This window comes from Astatotilapia calliptera, chromosome 18 (assembly GCF_900246225.1).
Source record: "Astatotilapia calliptera chromosome 18, fAstCal1.2, whole genome shotgun sequence".
Lineage (NCBI taxonomy): Eukaryota > Metazoa > Chordata > Actinopteri > Cichliformes > Cichlidae > Astatotilapia > Astatotilapia calliptera.
The window spans coordinates 10383781-10397279 of record NC_039319.1 but is presented as its reverse complement, the minus strand read 5'-3'; the positions used below and the strand labels follow the sequence as shown (position 1 = coordinate 10397279).

The 13499-nt window shown below is 41.9% G+C and overlaps 1 protein-coding gene across 1 annotated transcript; it reads right to left on the bottom strand.

The window, feature by feature from the left end:
* Positions 1–2025: 2025 nt before the first annotated feature.
* On the bottom strand, positions 2026–12413 carry ralbp1 (ralA binding protein 1). Its single transcript, XM_026150198.1, has 10 exons — positions 12335–12413; positions 10095–10397; positions 7560–7991; positions 7121–7470; positions 6452–6613; positions 5561–5692; positions 5122–5232; positions 4920–5041; positions 3941–4061; positions 2026–3768 (listed from the first exon to the last, which is right to left on the bottom strand). Exons 2-10 carry the CDS (start codon positions 10342–10344, stop codon positions 3466–3468), a joined length of 1983 nt encoding a protein of 660 aa, XP_026005983.1. The 5' UTR covers positions 10345–10397; positions 12335–12413; the 3' UTR covers positions 2026–3465.
* Positions 12414–13499: the final 1086 nt, after the last annotated feature.

Below are 13499 nucleotides of genomic sequence, written 5' to 3'. Positions count from 1 at the left end.
GCATTAGGACTGAAAAACCGACCAAGGTTGGTAGTCTGACTTTTGACAAGATAAAGACTTTGTTCACTTTCAGCACCCAAACTACTACCATATATGGGCCAAGGCACTTCTTATAAATCAACTTGATTTTGGCCATTAAGGTGCCAAGCCGTTTTGTATACCTGGCCAATCTGTTAACATACTTTACAACATCACGAAACAAAGAAAGATGGGGAGGGCACCGAGGAAAACTGACAGTAACCACAGAGTCACAAGCTATGCAGGTTTCTGTGGTACATGATAGAAATGACCACAAATAAAAGAAAATACAACCATCAAGACTGAATAAGCTACTTATAAGGCAATTCTCAGTCATATGGTCTTGTGAGTTGTGATTTTATTATTTTTCATAGAAGAGTGAGGAATGACTGTGACACAGTAAATGTTGCAAGAAATCTATGGTTAAAAAAGAAAAAGAACACCAGGTAAGATGGATGCATGGATCCATCCCCCACCTTCTATCAACAATTTAAGCTGCTGCTGTTGTAATAATGAGGGGAATCTTTTCTTGGCACACGCTGGGTGAAGAGAGCATCTTTGTAACCACAACCTAACTGAGTATTGTTGCTGACATGTTCATATCCTTATAGACATCCCTTTTTTTAATCTCTTTTTTTGTTCACTGTGCTCAGATGTCTCCAAATATCTCAAAAGTCACCAGATCTCTATTTCATAGAGCACCTTTCAGATGTGGTGGAACAGGAGACTCAGCCAACCACTTGTGATATTATTCTGTTATTATATGTTACCTTATAGATGTAATCAAAATAGTTGAATTATGATATTGTTGTAGATCATATTATACCCTTTAAAATAGAGTGTGTGATCTGTATGTAGTTTAGTTCTCATTATACTTTTGAGTTAACAGAACATATTCACATATTAGTTCATTAGATAAAGGTGCATCCTTGATCTGCTGGGAATGTGTTACACTGTTTTCTTGACATGCTTAATTGTTGAATCATGAAGAGAAGGTTGTAAGCAGGAGACTCTGTGTCTAAAGACAGGGGAGATAGATAGACCACATTCCACACCCCCACCTTACAGAAAGCAGAGAAACAACTGCCGAGGTCATAACTTAGGCGCTGTAACAGAGAAAAAATGTGATGTTTTGGCTTTTACGACTAGCTGGGGGCCACTAGAGACTATAAAAAGCTGAGCAACCCGTCACCATTTTGAGACATGTGCCTGACCCTCTGGTAGCATCTCTCCCGTCCGGACGTTGTAATGCTCTGACTGTTGAATTGTATGGAAATAAATGATTGTTGATTGAGCATTTATACACCGAGTATTGTCCCTCCTTCAGCCCAAAGATTCAAAGAACTGCGTGTTTTCAACACACTCAACAGTAATTGTGTGATGCTGTCATTATCTTTATGGTTAAATTTTTCCAGCACCTTGTTCAATCTGTGCCATGAAGACATAAGAATTAAGCCAAATCTAAAGGAACAAAAATGTTACAACCTTGTAATAACAAGTTGTACCTAATAAAATGCCCAGTGAAGGTATGTATAGCTCTATGGTTAATATTAATTGTATATCTATAGAGCCAACATTTCCTGAAATGCAGTAGACTATGTAAATCTACTCTTTTAAATTACAACCATTGCTTCCTTCCAAGAGAAAATGGTCATTATGTTATGTGAATTCAAGTCAAGCTTTAATTTTGAAAAGACAGTTCCTAACATCCGTTGTTCTCTTAGTTTTTTTAGTCCTACTTGACAAGCCTAGTTTCCAAATCGGAAACCAGTTAAAGCCCTGACCAAAAAAAGAAAAAAAGAAAAAAAAGCTGGGTGGCTCCACTATCTCTTGAGTAATTTGTTTTCAGAGTCAAAGTCCAGCTTTCTATTCTCTCAGAGATGCTCAGGTTTGTATTTAGGCAGATACTGTGTAATGGAAAATGAGAAGTACTAAATATGGAATACATGTCCAGCCAGACATAGTCGAGTGAAAAGGTAAACTTGAGGAAAAGAGACAGTGAGATAATTATTTTAGACTGACACTTTATTCTTCACAGCATTACTGTCTGTAACAATCAGCTACAAAAGCTCAGAACAATATGAAAATAACCTCACGAGAAGCTTCTGAGCCTGTTCTAGTTTCATGGAATCGGGAGTCCAGATGAGATTGCATGGATTTGCCTGTGACCAAAGCAGGGCAGTCGCACTCGCGTAACTCCATACAGGTTATTAATGGTAAAAAAAGAAAAGAAAACAACAACAAGAAGACAAAACACGAAGAGCTGAAAATACAGTATGTTTGCAATTTTACAATAATATACAGAAAAAGTAAATCAGGACACATCTCTGCCTTAAATATTATCGAACAATGACATTAGGTTGCAGCAGACACGGATCAGCTGTGAAATGAAAGGATTGAAGAAAACCTCCACACATGAAGAGTACAAAACAAAGTGTCTCCACCCATATAGGAAGCAAAAAATAAATCATCAGCACAGACTTGTTACATCCTTATTAAACTGGACAAATATGATCTCCCGCTCTTCCTCGTTAGTGCAGCGCAGGCAAAGGTAACTGAGAAGACGACTGCACTACGGAGCAAAGTGTGGCCTCCAGCTGTTTGTCTGCGTTTTGCAGCGATGAACACACATTTGTTATTTGGCTGTTCGTGTTTTCATCCACCGGTTAGTTGCGAGGTGCAACACTTCTCTGTATGAATCTGCCGTTCAAAAAAAGAAAACGAACCAGAGACTCTACAATATATTTATTTGTATATTTATATATTACTAAAAAGCTGCAACTTAAAATTAATGTACTTCTTGAATAGTCATCTGTGTACTTCAGAATACTACTTAAATATATAATATATAGATAGACCAATCATAAATTCTTCATCATTCAAAAAGCTTTTGTTATCAGTGGTTCTCTGGGGCATCCTCAAGTTATGGCACAGTGGTCTCTATCCAAAAGAAAAAGTCAAATTTGCATCAAGGTAAGGGATGAATCTGAGCGACAGGGACTGATGACATTTGTGGTCTAGTGATCGCTTCCTGACTTGCTCACCAGTGAGAAATAATCTACAATCTACCCTCTCTTACTCTCATTGCCTTCATTTCCCCTTCCTGCCCCTTCCTTCCTCCTTCATACAGGCTTGGCACGGCATATTTGAAAACATGGTCCCTGCTAGTCTCTTACAGTGGTAGTCAGTTGTCCGCTACACCAGCTAAACCTAGCATTTGTTTGTTTTTTTCAGGGTGGTTTTTTTGCATGAGGATGTGAAAAAGAAGGTTAGGACACCAAAGATGATATAAAAGGTTTTTCCTTGTCTGCCACTTGGTGGACACGGTCACTAATGAGCTCTGCAATGTGAAATCTCCAGCAGGATAGCGAGCAACGCTGCAGGACAACTGGCCCACGGTAGAGACGAACACCAGCACAGACGACCATCAAAAGCATCACAGAGGTCTCACATGTTGGTGTCTCTCTTGTCTTTGTTTGGTGAAGGCTTTGATGGATCCTTAGCTGCCTTTCCGTTGGTGGTGGCAGCAGCTGCATCGGCGGTAGGAGCCACGGCAGCAACGGAGCGCTTGGTTTGCTCATCGCTGCGGGCCTCCGGGCTCGGCTGTGTGGGTGGAGCCTGCTCGGCTGGCGGCTGGGCGGTCAACTCCTGCTGTAGCTTGTGGCTCTGCAGGAGGCGAAGCTGAACGCGGAGCTCCAAGATGGCCTCCTGCTCCTCGTGGATGGCCTGGTTCAGGTGAGTGTTTTTGTTCTTCAGGGCAACAAAGTACACATTCAGAGTTAGATCCTGTAAAACTCCAGCCAATACTTTCACTATTACCAGAAACAAAAGCATGCTGAGATTCTGGAATACGAATAACCACAATTTTGTCAAACACCGCAGGACCACCGCAACAGGTAGTGGAGGCTGGATGCTTTCTCACCTCTAGTTCCTCGTTTTGCTTCTGCAGATCTTCCAGTATCATCTGCAGCTCTTCCTCATCCTCGCTCTCACTTTCGCTGTCTGATGAATACTCCTCTGTCTCGCTGCGACCCTGCTGCCGACTGCGGAGGAACACAATGCTGGCTTACTGCTAGGATCTAATGTCGTGTTTTACTTCATGGTCCCATAAACTTGTCCGACCACATACACGGTCTTAAAGCAACTTAAAGCAAGACTTAAAGTGGCTGCCGAATGTTGACTGGTTCACAGGTGAGCTGGAATAGAGCAGGGAGGGATACTGGAGTTCACTGGGAATGGGAAAAAAACTTCAAAGATCAAAATACAGAGTATTAAAAGCACAGGCAGTGGCTGCAGTGGACACTTTTCATTGCTTTTAACACTCTGTTTCACTTCAGCTCTTTGTGTGTTATCACTTTGCTCTCCTCTGTGACTGGCTGATGGACCAACAACAGCACAAGCAAGAGTGGCCCATAGACCCAAGTAGCCCATACACCTGTTGGGCCACATACTTGTATAATGCCTCTATCTGGCAACAGAGCTCACTCCAGGCAGACGGACAATCCCTGGACTTGAGTGGACAGCGAATGCACCATTTCTGCTCGACCATAAAACCAGAGGGAAAACATCATGTTTTTCTCTCAAACAGGCTCAAATGTCATCAGGGGTATTGCTGCTAATGAGGAGACATTCACAGGGGTTCACACAATGCAATGGTACCAGAGTGTTGTCCTGAAAACAGCCCAATATGGTCCTTCACGCACAAATCAAAGGACACAACAAGACATCCACTGAGGGATCTGAAATCAGCAGTCACACTGAAAATGATCTAAAGATCCGCAAGAAAATGTACCTGACTGGGACATTGACCACTTTTACATCAGGTATAGATTATAAATTTTACACTTCCAACACTGGAACTCTTTGTTCACACCTCATATTTAATCACTGTCCTCTTTTACCTCTGTATGTCTGCAATCTCTGCCCGCAGCCTCTCGATTTCCTCCTTCTCAGTAGCAATCTGTCTACGCAGCACCTGCTCAAGAGAGATCAGCTCCTCCTGCTCCGTCAGGATCTCATTCTCCTGATTATCGAGAGAACGAGAAGACGTTTAAAGGTTTTCTTGGCAAGCTGTTGATCGATGTGTTTTTATGAATTACTCACCTGTGCTAAAAGGAGGTTGATGACTTCCTCTTCATTCTCAGTCATCTCCTCCTTAGAAACGTCTTCCTTTGACAGGCTTGCTATCTCCTGGGCTATTTTACTCTCGCACTCCTAAAGCCCCACGGAGAGCAGACACATACAGCACAGTTAGAAAGTAGTTCTAGTTGAAATAACAAGACAATGCTTTAATCTTGGTCGATTCATCTGCATTTGCCTTTTTGTTGTTACTGTGTAGGGCCACATTATAGTTTATTAAGGACTCCCAGCTCAATTTAAAACAGACTAAAGAAACAATCTTACTGCTGTTTCCTACCTTAATGAAGGTTATAATTTCTATACATCTCAGAAGAGGTGGAAATTCAAACCCTCACTGGTATTACTGGGTATACGAACAGCTATTGTATCCAGAGAAACATAAATACTGACATAGACAGATTACCTGACGTTTGGCCTCCCTCAGTTTGCGTTTCAGAGCGGTCAGGATTCTCTGAACCTCCCAGAGCCGCTCCTCTTTGGACAAGTCCTTCACCCCTGCCTGCAGGTCCCGGTGCAGGCAGTTCAGGAGGAACTCCTACACACAAATACCTTCATAAATATTGGCTGAAATTTACTTGATGACAACAATCCGCTCAAGACAAGTAGAGGAGCCAAGCACATTTAAAAACGTAGTCAATATGAGAATAAAAAAGTCCAAGTATTAAGTAGCAAAATAAACCATATAATCTTTTTAAAAAGGGCAGTCTGAGATTCACGCATAACCACTTATAAATGACAAATAAAGTTAGTTGCCATGGATAATTAACATGATTTGAGCATCATAGGACAAAAAAATCTACAATAACTTTTCAGTATATTCTAAGTTAGGTGATCTAGGAGGGATTGAGATGTGTGAGCCTCCTCTGGGATGTTTTATTGTTTTGGAAATCCAGGCCACGAAGGAACATTTTTTTAATGTTAAAGAAACAGCTTCAGCCGAGAGACTGGGGTTCAAATCGACAGACTAAACCATCTGAAGCTGACGTGTTTTCTGGCATTTTCTTTTATATACAGGTGAGTTCTGGCACACTGAGAAACAAACCCAAGATAAAGATGTGTACTGCTGACAAGACACTTTAATATAAATAGAAAAGGCCTTAAAGCTGCATTACTATGTTGTAACATTTTAAAACCTGCTTTAAGGGAAAATCATCATCTGCTTATAATAAAAAAAATAATTTCCTTTTGCAGCAGATATTAAGATATGAAGCAAAAGAAGAAACTTTTTTTTTTTAAACTCATTTGTTCAAACACTAAAATAGGCAGTCATTAGTTGCCACAGGACCGAACCCACCTGCCGTCTGATCTCCTCTTTGATGCTCTCCTGGGTCTCGGGCAGAGCCGGCATCGTCGCCATGTTGGACCAGCGGAGTGGCCGCACCACTGGCTTCAAGACTACATCCCCAAACAGCTCCTTCACGTGGGTGAAGAACATGTAAAGGACACGATTCCCAATCTGGAAAGGAGGCACACGGATCACCAGAGGGAAACGAGCACAAAGCTGAATTGTATCTGCACCAGTTCCTCCACAATACAAATTCCTGCATGTTTATTTAGCCTGATTAAACTGGCCCTGGACTGTGCTCATTAAGTGGGAGAAGTATTTATTTAACAGAGTTGTGGCGGCTGCTGCTGCTGGTTCAGAATAAGTGGAGCACCAACAGAGATGTCCCCTATGGGAATAAATTAGCTTCACTAAACTGGGCCAGGGTTTCAGAGATGAACTGACTCTTTGATCCAATAAAATTTCACTGGTTTGTTGCTAGGGGGAGGGTTGTTTTTGTTTTTTTTTAGCTATATCTGAGCCTGAGCCAAAGCGCCACATTATTATTTGATGTTTAGTTTGCCTGTTGCTGGAAAATTGATGTTCTCTGCCCCAGCTCATGATCTTCTTGCATATTTTTTCCCTTTCCCATGTAACGGTGCATTTGCATTTTCACTGACTGATCTCCTTCCCACTGACCTGTATGGTGGGGTTAAGGACGATGGAGATATTCTGAATATTCATCTTCGTCTCTGCCTCCCTGGCAATGACGTGGTCCATGTGTGTGACGAGCCAGGACAGAAGCAGTCGGCTCTCCAGCGGCACTTCGGTCAGCAGCCTCTGAAACTCCGTCACCTTTTCGGCCTCGACCTGCCGACCGCAAGCATCCTCGAACCACTGGGCCAAGTCTCGACCGAGTATGTTTTCGGGCAGCTCGCGGAGGTACTGCTTCAGCAGGCTGGCGACCGTGTGAGGGTCATACTCCTCCAGGCATGGGCACTCCTCTCGGTCATACGCAGCTTTCAGTTCATCTACTTTGGACTTCATACCTGAAAGAAAAAAAAGAGCCAATGTGAGTAATCAGAGACGTTGTTTAAAAAAAAAAAAAGGAAGAAGGTAGAATCAAAATGTTTGATACCTGAAACCCGGTAGATGCCCTCACACTTCATCCCATAATTTTCAATGTAGTCCACACACTCTCTAAAGATGGCTGGTAGCTGGATGCCATCATACAGAGCTGTCCTCTTGATAGCTTCAGCCAGCGGGGCTCCAAAGATGGGCCTGAAGGTGGGGGTCTCCACTGGGACCGGTTCTGCCTCTGTGGCTGGTTTCTTCTTCTTCTTCTTCTCCTTCCACTGTTTCACCACATCTGCAGCTGTCAGGTCCTTTGACTTCTTATCCTTGGCTTTGTCCTCTTTGGGACCCTTCTCTTTCACCTTAAAATCCTTTTCTTTCTTCTTGGAGAAGCTCGGCTTCTTGAACACGTGGATTCCCTTGGAGCGCTTCATTTTGGACGGGCTCTCTGCTTCGTCTGCCGAGCTGTCCTCCTGGAAGGCGGCGTATCCTTCCGCTGTGAAAGTAAATAAAGAGTAGAAGAGGTAGAAATCAGGTTAGATCTGAAGGGAGTAGCACCTCTGTTTTCTAATCTCCGTCCTATAACCGAACTATGATAGCAGCGAAACAGAAAGAGGAAGAGAAACGGGTGAGAGAGAGAAGATAGCAGAGGAGGGGGAGAATGAGGACTAGGAAAAGAGGTCAGCCACTGATTTAGCATAGCTCCCACTGCACCTTACAACGCTCCTCTCCAGAACAGCTCACTCTAAGCTTTTTTTAAAGTGATAGCGAGGGGCCCCTTGTCACTTTCAACCTCCTAATTTTATCTACGCTGGGTTTCCCCAAGAATGGGCTCTGCGTATCACACCGCTGCCTGAGACACACCTTCACTGGGTTCAGTGGGTGTGTGCTGAATCTGTCCATCTCTTCCTCTCTCCCACCATATCCTGGTGTAGGAGCTAAATCCAGGCATGGAAAAATCATGACACAAAGTGGACGACGGTGAAAAACATCCCCAGCAGAGGAACATTTCACACCACTGCAGCCATCAGGATGGAAACGTGGGAGTAGCTTGCCTCATTAGTACTGATGTGACCTTTAGCTCCCTCGGTAGCTCCCAGTTGTTAAAATACAAGGTTTGAAATATTCTACATTTTTCTCCTTGTTGATGAATAACACAGCCATGTGCCGCCCTCTAAAACATATATTAAAAAAAATGTTGGAATGTTTTTGAAAATGTAATCTAATCTTTGGCTCAATTAAACTAGATTATAGGGTTTGTAGTGATTTCTATTATGTAAAACCTGTCCTGCTGCGCCTGTGAGAACAACATCTGACAGCTTTTTATTACCAGACTTCATTTCCTGGTTGTTTGGAAATGGTTGCAAAGCTATAAAATCGTCCTTATTTCATAAACCAGCCCAAGTCTGATTATAAATGTGTGTCCTGTTGTGTTCTACTGTTGTCAGTATTTTCCGTTTATCTCACTGTTTTAACCTCTTGGTCTCAATTCAACTTTATTTATATGTTGCCAATCATCTCAAGGCACTTTATAATGTAAGGCAGAAACCCCACAATAATATAGATAACTCAAACAACCTCCTTTAAGCAAGAACTTGGCAAAAGTGGGAAGAAAAAACTCCCTTTTAACAGGAAGAAACCTGCAGCAGAACCAGGCTCAGGGAGGGGTGGGGCCATCTGCCATTACCATTTGCAGGTGAGGAGGAGACAGAACAAAAAAAGAAAAACACTGCGGAATAGAGCAGGCGATAATAAGAACTAATCATTAAAGGGAAAGTGGTGTATAAACACAAAGTAAGTGAAAAAAAGGTATTGTGAAGTATTTTGAGAGATGGGTGTCACAGTTTAGCACCCACTATAAAAGCACCTTTTTCTTTCAACTGTACAGTGTACTCTGTTGGTTGCCATAATACTACAATGCAATTAAAATTAAGGTGCTACTACAGTTTATTGCATGATAACTCAAGCACAAGCAAACACAGCGATAGTGGTGATAACACAATCTATACTGCAGAGTTGGATATACTCAGTAAACTCTGGCCACCCTGCTTGGCTACCGTTACGTGGAAACACGAGGCCTTTTATGTAAACTCTGGACAACATCAGAGTTTATGTCTAATCAGAACTCGATACTGTCTGAAGTCGCCTTTTCCCACATAGCACACAGCAGGAGACGATAAGAGGGAAGTTCTCACTACTGGAGTTTAGATTAGAATGTCCTCAGTGTACACACTCACTCTCTTTGAAGTCAGCAAACAATTAAGTTCTTTGTTCCCAAGACTGGACTTCAGTCACACTTTGTGTTAGGGAGCTAAAGTTTAGATGTTAGATCTAACATTTGGGTTCTCATGTGCACGTTTTTTCAGGTAATGCCTGGAAAAGTAAAAGGTTTTAGAAGAACCAGATTATCATATTTCCACATCCAAGAAAACTGTTTTTTTTTCTACACAGGTATACATATTTAGATCACCTGGTGCTAAAAAACTTTTTCAAAGTGCTATTTTCAGAGTCAAAAATAAGCCTGCAATCTCAAATAGTTCACTTGTGCTATACTGTCCTTCCCTCCCTCAATCCATGTTTCCCAAAAAAAGCATCTTACTCCTTTTCTCCTTCTTCTTGAACTTGTTCTTCTTCTTGCTGTGCTCTTTGTCATCGTCGGAGACGTAGGCGTCGGGAGGCTCGTGGTGATGTCCATCGTGAGGCGGCGATGGTTCCCCGGTGCGGTACAGCCCGGGGAATTTGGTGGGGCTGATTTCCTCAGAGCTCGGGGTGCGGGCCACGCCCCCGGGGTGCTCGGCCCTGCGCTGCTCTGCGGGGCTGCTACTGGGGGGCAGGAAGCACTCGGTCATGGCTGCTTTGGCCTAATCACTCCTCTGATTCACACGTCACCCCTCCATCACACCTGCAGTGGGCAGAAGTACAGAATTCTGACTCAAACCAGTGTTTCAACTCATTGTTCAAAAATCTTTTCTACAAAAACATCAGTAATTGTGCACCTTTTCAGCCATATAATCAGACTAGAGCACTTAGCTCATTTGTTAATGTTGTAGTTTAATCTCAGGACCAGTGACTTAGATATATCCTGTGGATACCGTATGCTGTCTTTTACAACCTGTTCGGTATAACAGAGCTTAATTTTCTATGTTAGAGCACACTGCAACGATAGAAATATGCTTTCACAGCAAGGCAGATAAACTCAAAACAGAATCCAATCATTGTCAGAGAAGTATGTCTACCACCAAAAACAAAGATCAAGTTGTTAAAGCGAACAACATAGTTTTAACACAATTTACCGCTTAAAGTTAAACATGTTTAACATAAGACTTTGCAGACAGATGAGAGAATGTATGTAAAATAATCACGATCTGTAACCGATCTTTAGATGTTAAGGTAGCAGAACAGTAAAACAAGCTGGAACTCTTTCCTGTGTTGTCTTCCTTTGTTTCTAAACAGTACGATGATAATCCCTAAAAAAAATGCAACTGCACCAGTAATGTCCACCCACCAGATGGGGCTTCTGTCATTCAAACAATCCCGCATCCAACATATCAATCCAGACAGCTGGAGTAGGAAAAAACCAAACGATCACCTCACCAGTCAGAGACACAGTGACTTATCTGAAGCTCATCATCTCACATTACTGTAAATCATGTGATGGGCTGTATGCAGACAGCTACCTGACACAGCCCAATGGCTGTCCGCACTGTGGACGGTAAACAGAAAAAGGAAGTGCTGAGTACTTCCACATGTTTAAGGAAGTGAGTTAAATTACGTGACTGCACCTATTGATTCTAAGGTTTTGTAGGCTGAACATCATGATTATTATAGTTAACTAAAACTAGATGTGAAAAAGAAACATGTTAGGTAACTGGGATATAAAATAAGAAATGAAACCTTAATCTTAAACCAGTCATGAGTATCTATAAAAGGAGATAAAAGAAAATAAGTGCACACAGGAAATGTCAAGGTTATTTTCCCCCCCCTAATTTAGTCAATTCTGAAGAAACATGAGGAGGCTTCAGCGCAAGTGTTTGGTTTTTTTTTTTAAAGACTGTGATGTTTAGATGATTCATCAGTGTTGTGTTGGTCTTATCAGAGCTACTTACAAATACCCATCATATTACATATATAAAAGACTAAGACTGAAACAAATAAAAGCTACACATAGTTCAATAGTAAAGACCAAGCTGAAGCTGGCAAACCTACTCTGGAAGCTAGTCTACAACTAACCTGGTCTGACAAAATGATCGTTTGAAGACAGACAACTGATGAAAAATATACAGGTATGAAAACTATGTTTAACATCTCCTAGATGATGGACAACAATACATAACAGAAATTTATTTAGGGTGCAATGAATTCACGTTTTTCAAGAAAATAAGCAGCCACATGTTCCTTTAAAGTATCCTAAATTAACTCTGGTTGCAAACAGATTATTCAAGCCTGACTCTCTTTTAATCTTCCTTCGCTTTGGGCAAATTAAATCACCATTTTCTGCTGGGTTCCTTAAAAATGACGTTAGAACAGCTGGCTACTTATTATCTGCTCATTTGTTTAAATGGCAAGGTTCGTTTCTGTATCTTCGATGAATTTACAATCAAACTGTCACAGAGAGCTGCCCTCCTGTGAACGTAGGGCCCCATATGCTAACGACAGTTCAGCTAGCTGCCATCCTGCTAAGCTAGCTGGTTAGCCAGCCTATCAGTAGCGATAAAAACCGAAGATCCGTCCAAACAAAAACCAACATCTGATACACAGTTAGCTACAGATGGTAAACTATATTTGCTAACCGCTGCATTATGTTTAATCAGGCAAAACACAAAAGGCGAGAAACTTTACCAAGTACTATCCCGTTCCGTTTATTTCACAGTATAGCTTCCGGCTGCCTGTATACCAAATAAACCCATCTGCGCTTGCGCTCAAGCACAAGTGCGTGTCGGGAAATGGAGTTAAACGCAAATAGAATCGTGTTTAACTCAAGTGAAAGAAATAGTGAAACATCTGTGAGGGAAAACAGGAGAAATATAACTGAGAAATATCATGGTCCTCTTCTTCTTGTTTCATGTGTTCCCTTCATGTTACCCCATCCATAGCATCCGCCTCTATCACACCAAACCTTTGTCTTCAAACTGCTCAACCTGAGCCGTCTCTCTGATATACTGATTTCTAATCTTGTCCATCCTGGTCACTGTCAGTGAAAATCTTTTTATCAAATCCACTGTCTCCAAACCATACACCATATGAGAACCCGCTAGAATCTTGTAAACTTTTGCTGCTTAAACCCATCTACCTTCACTGTTATACCTGTCTCCCTCTCATTCACGCACATTCTTCTCTCAAGAGCATACCTCAACCTCTCCAGGCTCTCTTCCACCTGCTCCCTACTCTCACTACAGATCACAATGCCATCTGCAAAAATAGTCCACAGAGACTTCTGCCTGACAATCACCCCTGCAAACACAAATGGCCACAGAGCTGATTCCTGATGTATCTGAAATGCTTGTTGCAGACCTCATTATTGTCTGGCTCCACATACATGCCCTGTATTGCCCTGACATACTCACATTATTAGCATATGTTTGCCTCTATAAGCTTACAATGGCTCATTCTTCTGTCATTAGGTAGAACTGAAACTTACATCAATGCACAAAAAAAAGATAACCACAAGTACATACACACATACATATATATGCCTTGACTAACACATATTTTCCTCAGCAAGTTTGTTGTTACTGTAACTTCCAAAGAGCAGTCACAGCCTTCGTTTCAGTCACAGGTTATTTTAAAGCATCTCTTCTTTTTCCTTAATCTTCCATCTGCCTTTGCTTTTCCTGAATGCAGCACAGAACCTATCCCAGCGGTTCACACACTGCTGTGCTACAGTTATGTCCATAGGTGTTTGGACAATGACACATCTGTTTGCATTTTTTAAACAAGGGTGCAGACATAATCTGGCCATGAAACTGCTAATTAATTACCGTTGAGTGTCAGAAAAGGATTAGAG

What these genes read in the sequence shown, in the direction of transcription:
- ralbp1 (XM_026150198.1), bottom strand. Translation starts at nt 10,344, where the DNA reads ATGACCGAGTGCTTCCTGCCCCCCAGTAGCAGCCCCGCAGAGCAGCGC. An exon ending in TCAACCTCCTTTTAGCACAG is followed by an intron (nt 5,042 to 5,121) that starts GTGAGTAATTCA and finishes CTCGATAATCAG; the next exon opens with GAGAATGAGATCCTGACGGA. An exon ending in GAGATTGCAGACATACAGAG is followed by an intron (nt 4,062 to 4,919) that starts GTAAAAGAGGAC and finishes GTTCCTCCGCAG; the next exon opens with TCGGCAGCAGGGTCGCAGCG.